This window comes from Achroia grisella, unplaced genomic scaffold (genome assembly GCF_030625045.1).
Source record: "Achroia grisella isolate CSIRO2021 unplaced genomic scaffold, CSIRO_AGI_Agris_v1 utg515, whole genome shotgun sequence".
NCBI lineage: Eukaryota > Metazoa > Arthropoda > Insecta > Lepidoptera > Pyralidae > Achroia > Achroia grisella.
Genome location: NW_026712908.1, coordinates 303,299 through 323,116, shown reverse-complemented (window position 1 = coordinate 323,116; position 19,818 = coordinate 303,299). Strand labels below are relative to the sequence as shown.

At 30.2% G+C, this 19,818-nt stretch overlaps 2 protein-coding genes across 2 annotated transcripts; both read left to right on the top strand.

Annotated features, from left to right (window-relative positions):
• The first annotated feature begins 2,447 nt into the window (after positions 1-2,447).
• Positions 2,448-9,455, top strand: LOC131847035 (cuticle protein 19-like). The gene is made up of 7 exons (XM_059196476.1): positions 2,448-2,526; positions 2,980-3,228; positions 3,636-3,808; positions 4,310-4,362; positions 8,152-8,282; positions 8,556-8,722; positions 9,287-9,455. The coding sequence occupies exons 1-7, from the start codon at positions 2,509-2,511 to the stop codon at positions 9,354-9,356; spliced, it is 861 nt and encodes a 286-aa protein (XP_059052459.1). The 5' UTR covers positions 2,448-2,508; the 3' UTR covers positions 9,357-9,455.
• A 5,862-nt stretch (positions 9,456-15,317) lies between these two features.
• LOC131847038 (cuticle protein 7-like) lies at positions 15,318-17,501 on the top strand. The gene is made up of 4 exons (XM_059196478.1): positions 15,318-15,398; positions 16,011-16,226; positions 16,564-16,730; positions 17,290-17,501. The coding sequence occupies exons 1-4, from the start codon at positions 15,387-15,389 to the stop codon at positions 17,432-17,434; spliced, it is 540 nt and encodes a 179-aa protein (XP_059052461.1). The 5' UTR covers positions 15,318-15,386; the 3' UTR covers positions 17,435-17,501.
• Positions 17,502-19,818: the final 2,317 nt, after the last annotated feature.

Here is a 19,818-nt window from a genome sequence, read left to right as displayed (position 1 = left end):
TACATACATTAATTGTAACTAACTTGTTGTGGATTTGTGCTAATAACATTCTAGTCTTATTTTTGAAATGATATCAAGCATGTTTTAAATTGGATTGTCATGTGTATATATATAATAATACAATGGTATGATACTGAATAAAATTAGTAAAAGAAAATATGATACCTCTTTTATTTATGTTAAGGTAAAAAAATATTCAATATATATACAATATTTATTCATGTTAATTTCAGAAACTCAACCTATGTTACAAATTTAAATAATAACTTTAACACTTACAAGAGCTGTAAAATATGACAATACATAATATGAAATTAGATATATAGATATAATATAGATCTAATTTCACTATCTGTGTACTGGGCATGGTCCTAACACTAACTTTAACAACGATTCCACTCGTCTTCTAAATACTATAATAATATTTGTAATAAATAATGTATTTTTTTAGAAAACATTTTGAAATGAACTACATTTGACCTTCAATAACGAAAGCAGAGAAAAAAGATAATTATAACTTTCGATGTAGACTTTCTTCAAAAAAAGTCTAGCCTAGTCCAATGTAGTTGAATAATATAATAATTTAGAGATTAATAATTCCATTATTCGTATAATTAGAATTTACATAAAATTAAGTTTTGGAAAAAAAAAACTAATCATATGTTAAGAAAATTTCTAACACCTACAAGACATACGCATTATAATGGACTCAATGATTGACAAGTTCATATTATTGCCTATTTATCGGCGCGGCCTTGATAATGTCAAAGTTACACAGTCAAGGTGCTCACGCATTTCTCCGCCCCACCGCACTGCGAATACTCGCCTCGCCCGATCGTTTACCACAGACGTGCTTTATTGAGTCGATTAACATTAGTGTATTACCGAACTATACAATTTATTAATATTGTTATGGTATTACTCCCTGTAATGCATGTAATGCTTGCTGCATAATGGAATCCACAGGATTAGCAACGGATAAGGAGTATCATCAGCTTCTCATGAATAACAACACGGAAATTACTTCCGTATTGTTCATATTAGATACTATTAGAAGGCACTTGAAAGTCTCGACAAAATTCATTCACTGTATCACTTTGACTTTTAAAGCATAGCTTTACGCTTATTTTTAAGTATACCTAACAGTGGATTCCATGTGGTGGACAACTTAAAACCTTCGAAATTTTTTATTTATTATTAAATTCTTAATTTTACCATTTTAGCGAGATATTGGGGTTCCAAATATATGTATTATAGAAATATACATATATATAGAGATTTTATAAAGATTTCTTTAATTATATTATGGTAAATATCTCATTTATATAATATATGTACAATTGAACTACCACTTCTAAGAACTTACCTTTGACATAAAGAATACTTACATTCTACACATATTCAACCACAAATCCCATGTTGCAGTAGCCCGATACCCAATAAAGTATACCGTATAAAATAAAAATATTGGTATGGCTTTTCGTGTGAAAAATTAAACATTATGGATAAAGAAATTGTTTTAAGGGGTACCCTTTTATTTATAAGGGAGCGCATATACAGTACCTGTGTATAAAATAAATATTAAAACATTATAAAAGTGGATACATAATAAATCCTTACACAAGCGTACTAATAAGGCCTCTGTTCAGTCGTTGAAATAAAGAAGATCTGAGACAAACCACCATCTCTAATCAATTTATTTTGGTAGCCATTAAAGACCATCTTATTAAGAAAATACGTCTGCAAGAATATAGTATAATTACGTCTTGTATTTGTCGACATCATAGCTTATTTACCCTTTTGTCTTAAAATTATTTTTATGTACACACGTATGTATGGTTTAACTTTAGTATTAACTTTGAAAAAAATTTTTAACAATATCTGTACTACGACGTTGAAAAAGAATAATAATTTTAACAAGATTATGCGCAGTTAATATTGGTAAATTCAACATATTTACCGAGATACACAGTCTTTGTATTTCAATTATTTTAGCCGCTGAGCAGATTTTCGGTGTAAAATAAAGCATTAGAATTACAGAATAAAAAGCATGACATCTCAGTCCTTTGGAATAACGACGCATGAGTGACACCACCGAACGTCACATGTTAACTTAATATCTGTAGTGCTGTTTAATACTGTTCATGTATATTATGGGACGGTTACCACTTGCCATTAGGTGGACTATTAGCTTGTTTTGCCATTCCAGTTACACAAAAAAATAAATATTTATATTTTACATCACTATTACGTCCCTCATGTTAACGTTTCAGTAACTCAGCACGTAAGTCTAAGGGTACTTGCTATGGTAAAAAGCAATAGTGATCGATACCGTGACATATATTGTCTATTTATAATGATTTAATTTGACCTTTATTTGTATTGTCACTGTGGCGAGGGCGCATACTGCGGTCAGCCCCACTTGCTCTTTTTCAATGTTTTAAGATATAAAAACCTACGATTGACAATAATTGACATCAATCACCAACCAAGCATTGACTAAACTACATGAAAATGTTCAGCAAAGTGAGTGTTCTATAAGTGTTACTTAGTAATAGTTTTTAATCATTTTAATATCATAATATGGTAATCGTATCCCAAGTCTTTAGTGTACATCAAATAAAATCAAATATTTTTTATGCAGTACTATGGCCATATTTACATTGACAAATTACAATTTGAATACAGTCAGTACTCGAAAATGATGAAAAAAAAATTCCAAGCAAATAATAACATAATATAAAAAACATAATTAATTTTCTAATTTTCTATACACAATTTTTATTTATGATCAGACACTGTGCATTTTCCTAAAATACTCGTATCTGTAGTTTAGCATAATTTAATACTGACAAAAGTAATGATAAGAAGTTATTAAAATTAGGCTCTGTAAAAAAAAAGATTACTGTATGATTTCTTGATTTTACTGCAGCATTGATCATTATTATTTTGTTAATACTTTATTCATTTTCAATACAGCTTATAACCTTCGGTAGTCTGCTAGTAGCTGCAAGTGCTAGTCCATACGGCCATGCTGTCTCCTCTCAGAGCATCGTTCGGCACGACGGGGGCTACGCCCCTGTAGCACACATCGAAGCCCCAGCACTCTACGCTGTTCCCTTAATACACGCAGCACCTCTAGCTCATTATGATGCCCCTATTTCCTATGATGGACACAATGGACATTACAATGGATACGACGAACATTATGATGGCTCAGATGAATATGTAAGTTTATGTATAAGCAGTTGTCATATATGTTTAATAATGTGCAGAGGTTATTCATCTTTTATAAACACTGAAATCTTCTAGAGTAGCTTTTTCTCTTACATTGTCTTTGAAATTAAATGAATAACTCGTAAGAAAACAATATACCAGTGCAATTGGTAAATTTATCTTTAGACATATTTTATGAATAAGGATTAAACAAACATTACTACTTGACAAACATAGATATTGTTAGTCATAACAATGTTTAATGGCCGGCATACAAAATCCTGTTTCTAATCGGATTATATCGTTATTTGTTTCATACTCCTTCCGTTATTTTAGTAACTATAATCCTGCGTGTTAGATATAGACGCATTATATTTATATAAATTACAGCTTATCATATTTTTATTTTATTTGTCAAGGGCCACGATCACCCTAAATACGACTTTGAATATTCGGTATCGGACCCACACACCGGTGACCACAAGTCGCAGCACGAGAGCCGCGACGGGGACGTTGTGCATGGCTACTACTCGTTGGTGCAACCAGACGGCTCTGTGCGCAAGGTCGAGTACACCGCCGACGACCATAACGGGTAGGAAAATTATATTTTACCTAATACGTTCGTACAGGCTTTCTCAATCCATAGTTTAAATAATTATGAACGTCAGTATCATGTGAATATTGAAAATAAAAAAAAAATATTTAATACTGAATCGGAACGTATGTTGATTCTTCCGAGCTAAACTCACAATTACAGTTATGCTTTTTGACTAGTTGATATGTCTGTAAATCTAACTCGTTTCGAATAAGTTTATAAATACAGATTGGTAGATGCTGAATAATCTTTACACTAGCAATTATCCTATATATTCTCATTACAGAAAATATAAGCTGGGTCTTCTCATAAGAAGTTTTAACCAATTACTTGGCATACTTATTTGGACGTATAGGATATTTGGACAGCTTTATTCCGAATTTCTCGTCTCTCACACAATGTGTTAATGCTATATTCTACTATTCATTTATAGTTATTTTATTACAATAATACATTGATTTGCCTGATGTTATATATTCATATATTAATATGTTACAGATTCAACGCAATTGTTCATAACTCGGCGCCGTCCATCCATCCAGAACCTGCCTATGACCACCATGACTATTAAAAATGCCAAATATTAGTATATAGTTTAAAACTGTTTATTTATCATCATCATCATCAACATGTTTTATTCATAACTTTCTCAATAAATTGTTTTATTCATAACAAGCTTTTTATTTCGGAAGTGTATCAATATAAGTGATCCAATATATACCTAACGTATGATATCTATTAAAGTATTTATTCTACAATCTGTTCCGTCTTCACTTAGGTGCTGATAGTTTAATAAAATACAATAGCTGACTAATAAAAAAAAAACTAATTATATATTTTTTTATTTAAGTATTTCAGTATACAAATACATACATAATATATATAGACAACACCCAGACCAATACAAACACTCATACTTATGAATAAAGACGTTTCTATCGTGCGAGGAATAAAATCCGCGATCATAGGAACTAAAGCGTGTGCTAAACGTCCGAGATTATGGTTTTACTACTTTACTTATGATTAAATAATACTGTAGTAATTACCACAAAATATATTATAATTTTATACTTAAATTTTACACTTAATAATTTATTATTAAGTGTAATATACTTAAGGTACTACAATACATCATATTCCACAAATTAAATGTGGCCTAAATATATTCATAAGTCCTGTCATTTGCAAAAAAAAATGTTATGTGATATATTTGGACATTATATATAATGGAAAACTAAAACTGAAACTCATAATCTAAACCAAAAATAACAGAGAATTATCATTAATTGTCTGGATAATAGTTAAATTAATACTGTATTAATATTCTTTATATTAAATATATTTCATTGTTTATAACCTAATGCTATATTAAACTTTATTTAGTCATTATATTCAATAAATCACTCGATAAATAAATAATATATAATATAAATAAATAACCCTCAACGTTTATCATACATCATACATACCACCTCGATTCGAGCTAAGATAGAAATACTAAAAAACTTAAAAAATACATGTCTTACAATACATGTTTATATAATGCTAAGACCATATTTGTAAATATTGGAAGCCACATAGGGCACACAGAGAAAATAAATTATCTATTCCTAATCAAGACAATAAAATTCGAGTTAGATCAAGTGGAGTTTGTCTTAAGTGAAACTACCTTTTACCCACTAACCAACTGCGAATTTGAAAAAGTTTTGATATTTATTAATTATGGATTTGAAATCCTTACGGAGGATCAATCGAATAGTGCCTTACTAATTGAATATATCCATAAAATACCTGACGTAATTGGCATATCAGGCCTTAAATGTGATGTGAGATGAGAAAAGGTTAGACGTCTATCACTTTGTCTATGAAATAGCAAGTCGCGCCATGATCATAACAGTGTACTTATTTACATCCACATCTGTGTTCACATTTATATTTAAGCAATAGTTATCACATTCTATCAAAAAGGTGGATGTATCAAAATGTTAAATAAATAAACATTTTTTCAACATATATATCCTGATTTTATACTTAATCCTGTAATAAGAGATATTTCGGTAACAATTTTATTTAACTTCTTCGAATACTTATGGATTTAATGAAAAGTATCTTATATTTGGAATAATATTAATTAATTTACGCAATATCTGAATTTGTTCTATTATTAACTTAACTAGTAAGCCTTGAAAATTATTAGAAACAACAGACCAAAATGTCTTTCTAATATGAATTTTAAGTAAATATACAATGACCTATAACAAAAACCATTAAAATCATAATATTTTTCAAATAACATAGCTTAAGCTACTACAAGTTATGCCTACTCATTTTTATTATGTTTATAAGTTATTATCTTTGTCGAAAAATATTATGACCTGCCTCAACACTTACATAAGTATCTTTTGTTCTAGTTTAGGTATTCATCACAGATATGGATCAGTTATTTCCTGGTAAAATGAAAAATGTGTATATCTATAATATTAGAATAAACTAATAATTTTATTCTTAAAAATGATAATTGTCCTCTCAAAGGTCACAAACAAACAAAAAATACCTTTAACTTGGTGCTAGAGGTTTTCTTATACACAAACAAAATGTTTCTTTAAAACAAAGATATGTGCTAGTGTAATTACTTTATTTTCATGTTACGAATATCTCAGAATTTCTGATTATTCTTATCTTCTTTTACAGATTATAAATTAAATAACTTTAATTTCTACGATATGTTTCTTTAAAATAACATTAATTTGTAGTTACTGCTATAGTTTGACAATAACAATAAATTTTCACACCGATAAGTTGTCGGGTTTTTGTAAATTCAACTTCCCGTGCAAGTATTTTTAATTAATATACTGATAAAATTAATAATTTACACGTAATTATAGATATATTACACGTAATATTATTTGACAATTATTAAATTTGCACTGCGAATTGTATTATAAATAATTTTAAATGTATAGTTCCGTCAAAGATACAAAAAAATATAATAATGAATAAACCTCTTCTTAGCAAGTATGCATATTCATAAACCTTAACTCTAATGATAATATGAATATCACTGATCAATACAAACTAATATGCATACTAACGAATATAAAGATTTGTATTTTATGGATTATTAAAATTGAAAAAAAATGTCGCTACACAGTGAAGTTAATCCAAGTTAAATGTACAAAAAAAGTTGCTTAATTAACAAAAATAATAAACCAATTTTAATATATTACTTGAAATCTAAAACAAGATTTTGTTAATATGTATTAAGAGTTTGTTTTTTTCATATATTATATTATACATAAAGTTGACTAAGTCCTAATTTATTCTGTCGAACTCTTAATGAGTCACTGCTTTACACTTGTAGAACAGCCTTGCTTCAAGAGACATATTGTAGAAACAGCTACTTATTTCATATTTAAAACTGAACAATAAATTGGATAACTTTTCAAGTTTCAATATCATCGTAACCTTAAAATATATGTACAATTATAAAAATATTTATATATATAATATAATATTTATATAAATACAGTAACAGAATCAAAATCACAACATAACAATAGATTTTATTTATCCATTTTTTTCATGCCTGATTACTACTTTACATCAGTAATGCTTAATTTCAATATGCTGTATGAAGAAGTAGGTATATAAAATCAATTATTAAATTTACATTTTCAATTTCATTGCACACTACACTATATAGTTGTATAATTTTCCACTAAGTTGATAAACAAATATTTTTCCTGTTAATACCTCTAGACCTCTACTCCGATCTGTCTGTTTATTTGGTAAGTAAAAACATTGCAAAACTCACAAACTTCCCGCTTAACGTTTAATCAACAATCTATCACCCACGCAGGTACTCGCCGCGAAAGTCAACGTACAAATAACAATAATCTTATCATAGACCACATTGACCTACTATATCATATAATACAGTTCACAGAGTATATTTGTTAAGTAACAATCATTTACTTGGTCGTATGTAATGCGAGAACGTGAAGACAAAGCAGGCCGACCTTGTGCACGTGGGACGACTGAGGAGCGCTCGCGCGCCCCACCGGACCCACAACACCATTTCTTATAAAACCCACTGGTAACTATGAAATGTATGTCAGTCACGCACAACTATCTCACACAAAAAATGTTCACTAAAGTAAGTTTAGCGTAGTGTAACGTGAAGTGATAATTAATTGGACGTTAATTATGATTAAAAATATTTTAATTTGTGCAGATCTTAGCCCTTGGTGCCTTGGCGGCAGTGGCGCAGGCTGGCTTGTTGGGACATGGCCACGCTTACTCTGTATCGTCACAACACAATGTAGTGCAACACGATACGCACTACGCAGCCCCCGCAGTGCACGCCGCCCCTATTGTTCAGTATGCCCCTATTGAGCACTCCGCCCCAATATATGCCGCTGCTCCCATTGCCCATGCTGAATACTCCGGACATGGACATGAAGACTACTATGTAATTTATTTCTATATTCCTACTTTCTTTAACTTTTTCCTTCTGTATATTACAACTTTTTCCAGTAATAGCATATAGTAAAAAAAATACACAACCAAAAATATTTAAGTTAAATAACAATTATTATCTTTTAATGTCAGCGTTCATTGTGTACAACATAATAGTAAATTGAATGTCACTCTCATAGCTCACACATTTGTGTTTTTGTAATAATAATATTTCCGCAGCCAAGTATAAATTCAAGATAATTTTTAATTGTGTTATATGTTACAGTCTCACCCCAAATACCAGTACTCGTACTCCGTGGAGGACCCTCACACCGGAGATCACAAGTCGCAGCACGAGAGCCGCGACGGTGATGTCGTGAAGGGTGAATACTCGCTGCTCCAACCTGATGGCACTTTCCGCAAGGTGTCCTACTCCGCCGATGACCACAATGGGTAAATATTCAATAAATCTCTTATCTCGGCTCATATAACGCAAATCTATTAGACGTTTAGTAAACATAATTACATAAATTAGAGAATCTTTTACACTAACACGATGACAAAGCTGATGAGACTGCAACTTTCCCCAAATTGCGCAAAACACGTGTTGCCACTCGTGTTTGCTTGACCAAACTTTGTTTATACGTAACCATCGTAACTTTTTGCCAATGTTTACATGCAGTCATATGGTGGTTAGACCGGTATAGGTAACTCGTATGAGCAATGACCTCTCTCGACCCTTGTCTGTCAACTGGCGCTACATTCTCAGACTCGTTTTCAAACTAGTTTTTACCTCATAAGCAATTATAGTACTCTACTTACTTATTTATTGTAAACTTAACATCACCAATGCCATCATCTTTGAGTAGTGGATCCAGTATCAAAATAAGCGCTTCAGTGACACTGCAAAAAATGAGTGGAAAACATTTTTGATTGTGCTCTGGTATAACATATATTTTTTTAGTTCTGTACATTGCATTGTGCTGTCTTCTAAAAGCTAACTTATTATTGTTACAGATTCAACGCCGTTGTACATAACTCCGGACCTAGCCATCACGTTTACTCTTCTCAACACCATCATTATTAGATTTGGAAAGGATTAAGATACATATATTCCTTGACTATTTATTCTTACTGTGATTTACCCTGTACATAATAAATTCATATTTTTATAATGATAGTCATTAAAAAAGTACAAATACTCTAATATGAGCTTTTAATTTCCAATACCTACTTTAATCTGACTTTTTGACAGTTATTTTTACTACTACTATTATACTTAAAAATAAAAATTTGACAGTTAAACAAAAGAAAATTGATATAAATAATTTTAAATTATAAAAACTTAAATAACTAACTAACGCCTTATTAAAAAAATCAATGTCCACAAAATTATTCAATTTATTTGCTTTATTATTTGGTAAATAAGGTGAACTTAGAGCCTTAGCATTCTCCACCAGTCCACCCACTGTGCACTTCCCAAAGCTCAGATATACTCGTACTCGAACTTATTGTAGTTTCTGAAATGTGCCATCCTTTTCTTCCAAATCATTTTCTTGCCTTGAAAGAGTGTGACAAAACACTCTGTTAAAATTTGCTTATAAGGATTTGTTTTGTGTAAAGAGGATAGTATTAAGTTTGTATTAAATCTAATTAATATCTCACGTCAATCGTGGGAAAAATAAGTGTATGTACAAAATTTAAATATTTGTTACTATTTTAATAATTAGCTATTTGCAACAAATTAATAACTCAATTATTTACTGCTAAAACTAGACCGTAGGCGTACTATTTCATTACGAAAGTGCGTTTTAATTATTTAAAATATGCATTAGTATGTCGAAAACATTTCAAATGTTAAACATTTATCGTTTAACTACAGGTCAGCAACAGAAGTTGTTGACTTTAATGCTCTATATTTAAGTATTTTAATCGCGCGATATTACTCGTATTAATCAGCTACTTTTAACTCTGTCTGTACTTATTGAAAGGGATACTAAAGCAAAAAGTAGAACTGTTAAATGAAATTACATTAACTATCAGTTTATAGAGTAATTTCTACCAAATATCAAGTTACTTTTATTAACACAATTTACAATAATTACTTTTATTAACATCGAATTCTTAGCTTAATTTTTCTATGTTTCAAACTTTGTAACAATTATTCTTTCTATTAATATTTTTAATGTTCTATCTATACACTTATATATCACTACACTATACATAATGTTTGATTTAGGATTACTAATTTTTATTTATTTTAATTTGTTTTCCAGGACATTGTAATAGAATCTACTGATGACTACTAATGTCTTATTTCTATTCTGAATGCTTAAATAGGTGTCAGATATTTCTTATAATGTATGTAAGTATGCTGTATTTTTAAGGAAAAGCTATAATATAAATTGTATCGAATTTGCTAATGGGAAAAGCATATGATAGTTGTTATACGTACATATATAATAAGAAATATCGTAAGCGCTAACGAGTATCCACGTTGCAGTGCCTAAAAGATGTATGTTATGTGTATGAATTATTTCATTGTATACCATAATTGTGTAAAGCAACATGAATATATAAATAAATGTATAAAGTTATGTTAATTTTGTTTTCAATAGAGTTTGTTTAAAAGAGCTCCAACATTTTATCGGACTTCAAAAAACAATGTATTTTAAATGTGTGGGTGTGTATCCAATATAACTAACAGATTATAATAAGGGATGTAAAGTTGGTGGTGTTGTATAATTATCAAACATTAATAACACAGTAAGAATGTTTTATATTTTTAATATAACAAACGATAGTATATATAACATACAAATGTTAGTAAGATCTTGCTAAGTATATTTAGAATCTTACTCAACCGGCAGCCGTGCATAATATCGGGCAGAGAATGTAATGTTGTATAATTTCCCAGTTCCCGTAACTTACATACTAACGCCCTTGTCGATAAAATTACTGGTTTCACCCACTATAAAGACCCGATGTCATAATCGGCAAGTTCTAACAACCACCATTGAGTACCTACATTTTATTTATTTTGACCTAATTAAGACGAATCAAACTAGATAAGAAAAATTGGGACGTACAAGAATGTATTGTAAAGTTTGGGACGCTTGAATGACCTAAATTTTGACACTGGACGAAGGAAATTTTTAGTATCATGGACTGATGACCTTATTGCTAGGAATTTACAATGTCAGGTTGACCTCCACGCAGTTTCCCTTCAAACCATCGTGATAAATTCCTGGAGACCTGATAAAAAATGGTAAATGCTTGTAATGTAAAAACTTTACCAGTGAAAATTAACAACATATATGTGACAATTCTAAAAAAAATACATTACAAATATTAATATATAAAATCATTTTCAAAGATTTTGCAACAGTGACTATTCTTATAACATTAATTGTTATTTGAGTTCCAAAAATTAAAATATGTCTACATATGCACAAATATTATTATTTCTAAATTTTATACATATACTAGTCTAGGTAACTAAGAACAATAACATCTATTGTGGTTGTAGTATCATAATTAAAAAATATATATTATTAACATCACTAACAATTTCCTTTCAAACCTGTAATTATACTGCAATGTATTGACTTATCCGCCTTTAATTTTGTAACTAGAAAATTATAAATTCTTGGATATACTAAATATTGCTGCAATACATTGGTCTACTACGTACGATAGATTATTTCTACAGGTAACATAATTATAAATATGTTCCTAGTAGATAACAACTGCTGTAATATTACTGTGCTCAAATGAAATTATGCTAATACTTCAATATTAATCGTTTACAATAACACAACAATATAAATTCAAATTTAAGTTATGAACCCACACGCAATTTTAACTAACAATTATAATAAGCCAGGACACTGCACTATTTAATCCCAAACTAAGTAGAGCTTCGCTATTGCATACTAAGCTCACGGTATATATATAATTGTCTTATTTTATGTCTAAATATATATAGACAACCCCCAGACAATAACAACAAATAAAGATTCATACCCTTGTTTCTAGATACATTCTAGATTCGAACCCGCAACCATCGAAAGTAAGTCGACGTGCTAAACCGCCACCGACGTCATTACATCCGCATAACAATATTCTCATAGATCTACTGTCACCAAATCTTTATAAAACAGATTCTTGCTCTTATGAAATAAAATGTCCATTATGGACGTTAAATTATTTGCTAGAAATACATGTTTGGAAGTCATTCGAATTTCATATTATTCAATTATATTTTTATTACAACAATTTAGTACCTATGTATATTATTAATCCTGAATTTTGTAATTCATATATATAACTCAATAAATTAAATAAACGTGAGATATTGGAACAAAGACTACAAATTTTGAAATCATACGTATTACATAATCATTTTTCTCTTTATAAATCACTAACATTAAGATAAAATACTTATGATATGTCCAACCTAATGCTATTTTGTTTACGTACTCGTAAGAAAATATAATTATTTAAATATGTTAATGTATGTGTGCATGTACTTGAAACAAAAACTACCTACTGCTCTACATATTTATGTAAAAAGTCTGACCTCCTTCATATCACACGAGATTTAATTACAAGATATAGTTCATTCCAAATATTATTATTTAAAACGTAGGTGCTGTCAACAATAGCCTTTGATTAATACTAATAGTTATATACCGAGTCACGGTCACATTGGGTGAGTGACCTCTGAACTATTGTGTAGAATTACACTTTACAATCAATTGTGGAGATTTGTTCGCGGATAACCTTGTACTTACATAGTTTTATTTATGCTTAAAATTAAGACAATTCCTGTTCTCTGAAATTGAAGTACAACAACAATTTTAATTGTAATCACTTCACCGGTAGGCATGAAATCCCAAAACCTACTAGTAAAAACTTTCAAAAAAGTATAATAGTATAGTCGTGCCCACATAAGCCCTTTAATAAGTATGACATAATTACGACTTTCAATTTACGAAAGCTTGTTTAAAGGGTTAGATATATGAAGATATATACATATAATTATAGTACTCTAAATGTAGGGCCAACGCTTCGGGCATTTTATTTTAATTTAAAAACAATGAAATTCGTTCATGCATTAAGTTACCTACTTGATTGCAACAGTTAATTTATGATATCAACTCCTGGTGATCGCGTTACTAACTAACGTTGGGAAATTAAAACCAAGCAGGGGCGTAGGTATACTAGAAACCACTATGTGGTTTAAAATAAATTTGATATCGTTACGTTGCAATCGCACAATCTTTTTAATATTTCGGGCGCCACTTTACTTTCATTTGTCACATTTAATTTGCTAAATGCAATTGATTGCTTTTCACTCAAGATTTAAGGATTAGAGACATTTAATAAAGATATAGTTTACATAGGTTTATTCTCAGATAGATATAAGATACTTAAATATTATTACAAAAAGCAAACAATGCAATACAATACAAAAATATTTATATAAGAATTAAAATAAAATCAGTTTTTATTACCTACCTATAATTGTATGTAGGTACGTGATACCGAGAACTATTCGTTTCAATCTTATTCTTTTCTCTGATACTGTTTGCATTCAATGCCAGAATTTGTGAATGTTTTATTGGCTTATTGAATAATAATGCAGTTATTATTTATAACATACGAGAGTCATTTTTATTACAATTACTGAAGAATCGTTACCTTGTTAAGAGTTCTAATAATTTTGAAACAATTTGAATTATGGCAAACAATCTATTAGTTATTTTTGTGTTTTCTAGAGAAAATTGATTAATCTTAAAAATAGCAAATCACCGTAGGAAACGTTATTTTTTTCTTTTTTTTTAATATTTTATATAATTTATATATTTATATAACAAGACATTATATAAATATATAAATTTACAAATAAACGTACTTTTACAACAGACATTGATTGCCGAAAATTTTTACATAATTATATAGTGTAAAAATTTTCGGCAGTACTAAAAAAAACTACAAACAAAAAAAAATTAATAAGTAATCTAACTGTTTATAATAATATAGGAACAGTACAGTAAATGCCAAGTTGGAACCGTGGTCTATAAGTTTGAACGAACATAGAGTTTAAACTTATATTAAACCTATACCATATCCTATAAGTGGCATAATCTATTTACTAGTTGAAATAAAAAAACGCAGGTAGTTCCAAATAAAGGAGAATTTTTGTGGCTGTTTTCCTTAATGGTAACAATGTGTATGTCTGTTTGTTACCTTTTGACCGAATTGAAACATGAATTATGAATGAATGAAAATATGTCCAGACGAATTCGCGGGTAACAGCTTGTAGCCATATACATAGGTATATATGTAACGTACGAAGACATTAATTATTTTGGAACCAAATTACCTGTCAACAAAACACTTCATAAACAAAATAGATATCATCAACAAAACACTTCATAAACAAATAATATATATAATATTAAGAGTAATATTTACAGATTTACAAAATATTATGTCCTCTTCATCAGCTTACTGCCGTTATCCATATAATTTAATATCAGCTTGATTATTTTTAACAATAAATTTAGTAAAATTTAAAAATGCTTATTTACATTCAACGTCCAGCCGGACGTCAAACTTCTTTAGAAATGACAATGCTGTCTTCATCTTTACAAAATACCTATAATAAATCTATTAATTTCAAACATTTGTAACTACCGTTCATACGTCTAACTTTTAATTGATTTACAAATCCTAGACAACATTTTTATTTCACACCATGTACATTCCGTGGTATAACAAACAAATTGTAAATAATTATCTACACCTCTCACGATTACTGCATAAATACAAAAATGTGATCGTTTATCCATATTGCGCACGCAACATCGATCTTTGAGAATGCAATTATGATTTTGTTGGGTGGAGGGCGCGCGGACAGGAGACTGTTGGTGAACTATAATTGTCCGAGTATACGGCTCGCGCGCGACCTCGCGGTGTCAAAGTTGCGGAACTGCGGTGACCGCATACCCCACCACTGGCAGGACTAACTCCGTTTTGATTTTCATATAAAAGTCCAACTACAGTTCGATAATAGTATCAGTCACCTGCTCTGATTAACTAGTTCAAAATGTTCACCAAAGTAAGTTGAAATTAAATATGTATAATATTATAAATCCAAATAAGTATTTGGATTTATATATTTGGAGTCATTTTAAGTAAAATGACTAAGTATTTTATAAATACTTAACTTTAAATAAATATTATTTAAAATAAATAACTGGGCGTTCTAAAATATTTACAAAATCGCAATCCAGCTATTTCCTTTTTATTGTTTTGTATCAACAATATAAAGTAATATAGAAAAATTTTCCTTAACCAACTTTCTAAATGAAAATATTCCCGATTTGCAGTATTTAGTGTGATATTCCCGAAAAATCTGCATGTAGCACTAAGTATTCAGTAATGAAAAATTTATGGAGTACAGCAAAATCTTATTATTCAATTTATTATTTAGTAATTCTAAACAATATTATGTCGAATTTAAAATATAAAATTAAACCAAAAATCTAAACAATGGCCAAATATTCAACAATTAACAATAACATTAACCCTCGGTGATAATAATAAAAATAACGATAATAATACCAATAATATTTTCTAAATAGAGGCAGGATGTCATTAATTAAAAAATTCAGTTTATTAATTAATATTAATATTGGATATCCAATAAAAAGTTAACTTTAATTTTCAGGTGTTCACCCTCGGCGCCATCTTGGCTTCCGTAAACGCTGGCTTGTTGCCACTGCACCATGCTGCTGTCTCCTCACAGAGCATTGTCCGCCACGATGCCCCCGTGCATTACGCTGCCGCGCACTACGCTGCACCTCTGCTCCACGCCGCTCCCGTAGTTCATGCTGCCCCAGTAGTCCATGCCGCCCCTCTTGCTCTCGCTCATGGTCATGAATACGTAAGTACTAAACTACCAACTTCCAAGATTAGAAGGTGCACAACTCCATTGATTTTTTAGCAAAACTAAAAGTTTTTTGATATTTGTGTATTATGATTAAACGTCTTATTTAATTTTATCGGGTTACACCTTCGTAGGATTCACTGTAACTGTTATATCCATGCCACTGATAGCGATGGTTGCCACTTTACACGAGGTAGTTCAATAATTTAATAACCTTTAAAAAAAACAAATTATATAAATGCTGATGTTTAAAGTTTACTTTACCATTCCAAGTATTATTTTACTGCAATGAACGGTAAACGTATATGTAACACGATTATCATCGTGGTTTCAGGCTCACCCCAAATACGACTACGCTTACTCTGTGGCTGACCCCCATACCGGTGACCACAAGAGCCAGCATGAGAGCCGCGACGGTGGTGCTGTTCACGGTAGCTACTCCCTGGTTGAGCCCGACGGTTCAATCCGCAAAGTAGAATACACCGCTGATGACCACAATGGGTAAGATAAAACTAATAATAATACTTTCCATTATAATACAAGTTATATAGTATCCATAGTTATCCACAACGCCGGAATTATTTAGTCTTGGGTACAGATACATTACTATGCCAAAAAAATAAATTGAAATCAAACTTGTTCGACCATGAAAACGTGATACCATTAAACACTAAAAGATCATTATTAATATATTATCTTACTAAAATTCGTACAATTCTCGAGAACATATTTTATAGCAATATTTGAAAACTAGAACTAATAAATAGGTGTAATATCTACAAACATAAAAACTATATGACTTTAGAGAACATGACAATGGAATTCACGTTTTTTGCATACCATTGTTCATTTGTTCATTCACGCATTTATGGATATAATCTTTACCAATAATTAATGTAAACCAACTATATCTCGCGTTTTTAATTAGTGTCATTAACTAACAAACATTAATATATATACTGTTTACTTTCCCTGTATTAAAATACTTGTAGGGAACAAAAGTAACTTGTCAACTTTTCATTAGTGTTCTCCAATACAATAAAATTTGTATTTTTTACAGTTTCAACGCCGTAGTACACAAAACCCCCGGCCACCACCCCGCCCCCATCGTCCACGCTGCCCCCGTGGTCCACGCCGCTCCTATCGTTCATGCTGCCCCATTAGCTTATGCTCATGGACATCATGGTCTCCTCGGACATTATTAAACAACGACTAGCTTATAATATGTTCATTTGATGACGGATGACTGATGATTGTGATATTTATGTGTAAATAATGATGATGAATATGATTTTATACTCAACTGTAAATATACTCAGCTGCTGAAAGTACTGATGATTTTAATTTCTTTTAAAACTATCAATCCTTTATAATATCACTATACAAACATAAGCCAGATATAACTTAATTGTGATCTAGCGCTTACTGAACTTATTATTATTACCATTTTTCAAATACTTTAATATAATCAATAGTATAGGTATTGTTTATATTTTATTACACCACATTGCATATATATAAAAAAAACTAGCAATACTTGTCCTATTTAATAATAATAGCCTGTTTAATACATATTATATCTATGGATATATTTAAAATTAAGTCCCTGTTTCTAATTTCAAATTATCAGGTTTTCAGTAAACCGCATATACAGAAGTATATACGTAAAGTATACAGTACTAGCATAAAATAAACATTTAATATTTTTATCTGTCTTTTTGTTTATTCTTGCTAAACTCTGAAACAGCAAGACCGATTTTAACGGGACTTTCATCGTGGATAGCTAATGTTATATCATAAATAAGCAACCAGCAGACAAAACAATTATTTAAAATATTTATCATAACCTATATATACACGAAACAACGTCGCTTATCGCTTATGTACTTACTATTTTTATGGTCTTCACCCAAGGAAATTTAAGTTTGTTTGTTTATATTTTTCACAATAAATTCCCACAAGTACACAATTTAATTATGGGATAACCTTGAGGTTCAGTAGCGACGTAAAACAATTATCTGCTTAGTAGCCATGCATGGTTGCGTGGGTTACGAATACCAAGGCACTTGTGCATAGCATTCGATGTTTTGACGGTATAATTACGGTACATTGTATGGAGTATTACAAAATCTTACTACTCATATAGTAATACGACTGTGCGACGACCTAGAAAACCTCACAATTAGAGATTGCATCTCTATTACAGTAATCAGTAAATGAATTTGTAGATTTCATTTTTAGTTACATGTTCCACCACCACGGGACGGAAGGAAATGGAAGGATTATACTTTAGCAGTCTACATAATCTTAATACTACGTAACCTATGCCCTTCTAATATTTGTATATGTAAGTTACAGCTAAAAAGTAAAAAAAATACTTGCAATTTAATTTATATCTCACTTGTCGGCCTCGATGGTCTAGCGGTTTAGCGCTTTACTTCCGATTCATCTCGGGTTTGATTCCTCGTATGGTACAAACATTTGTATTCATTAGTATGACTGTTTATCTTTGTCTGGGTATTTTCTATATCGAATTATGTATTCATAAAAAATATATCCAAGTATTTGTGTTAGTTGCCTAGTACCCACAGCACAAGATCTGCTTAGCTTAAGGTAGCGCTGTGTGAATTGTCCAAGGTTGTTATTATTATTACTATTATATATAGAGATATTTTAAGTTAGAATTTAAAGTCGTGAAATTAATACCATAATAAGAAAATTATAAAAATAAATTAATTACAAAATTATTATTTTGTTATTATTGAACAAATTGATATTTATGTCAATACACAGATATTTTGTAAATTACATATAAATAAACAAATAACAGTCATTACATACATGTAAACAACGTCTATATCGCTATGAGTAAAATTGCGTCAAAAAGATACACAAATAAGTGAGGTTGTGTTTCCAAATCGAAAATGGTAGCAATCAATCACAATATCTCAATACTATACACCGACGTCACCTTAAATATCTATTATAAGTTATATCAATTAATAATAAATAATGGGCACCTGTGAGACGTAATAAATATTGAGGAATATTAAGTGAGGAAATATTTGTTTTAAAATAAAAGTGACATAAGAATATGCGAAACAGTAAAGAGGGTAAGTAGCTGGCCTGATTGAGTACTGTATCGACAACTATTCGAATAGACATCGAGGTAGGTAAATGTAACACTTGACATTCCTATATTTCACTAGGTACACATACTTGAAATTAACACTGCCGGGGGCCTATATTCGTCACTCGGATTAGCTTGGTTTTGTTATCAGTGTTTCCTATAGTCAATCAGAGATAAACTGACACATAAAATTTATTCTTTGGTATTGACCATATTTTAGGCGTTTTTGAGATAAATCTATGCTGTGACCACTAGATCTAGACGGTCTATGAAGTGTAACTAAATTGATAAATTCATGAAAATTATCATAACATATACTTATATGTTACGCATATACATATAGTAGAGTCGAATTAAAAATAATATTTTCTAAAGACAATTAGACAATATTTTTTTCTATAAAGCTATGATTTTAGACTACATTAAACGAATGTGGGTCGGAATTTGACCGAGTCACAA

Excerpts from the sequence above, each read along its gene's own strand:
- LOC131847035 (XM_059196476.1), top strand. Across the intron at positions 3,809-4,309 it reads ACCGCCGACGACCATAACGG|ATTCAACGCAATTGTTCATA; the intron begins GTAGGAAAATTA and ends AATATGTTACAG. Across the intron at positions 8,723-9,286 it reads TCCGCCGATGACCACAATGG|ATTCAACGCCGTTGTACATA; the intron begins GTAAATATTCAA and ends TTATTGTTACAG.
- LOC131847038 (XM_059196478.1), top strand. Across the intron at positions 16,227-16,563 it reads TCGCTCATGGTCATGAATAC|GCTCACCCCAAATACGACTA; the intron begins GTAAGTACTAAA and ends TCGTGGTTTCAG. Across the intron at positions 16,731-17,289 it reads ACCGCTGATGACCACAATGG|TTTCAACGCCGTAGTACACA; the intron begins GTAAGATAAAAC and ends TATTTTTTACAG.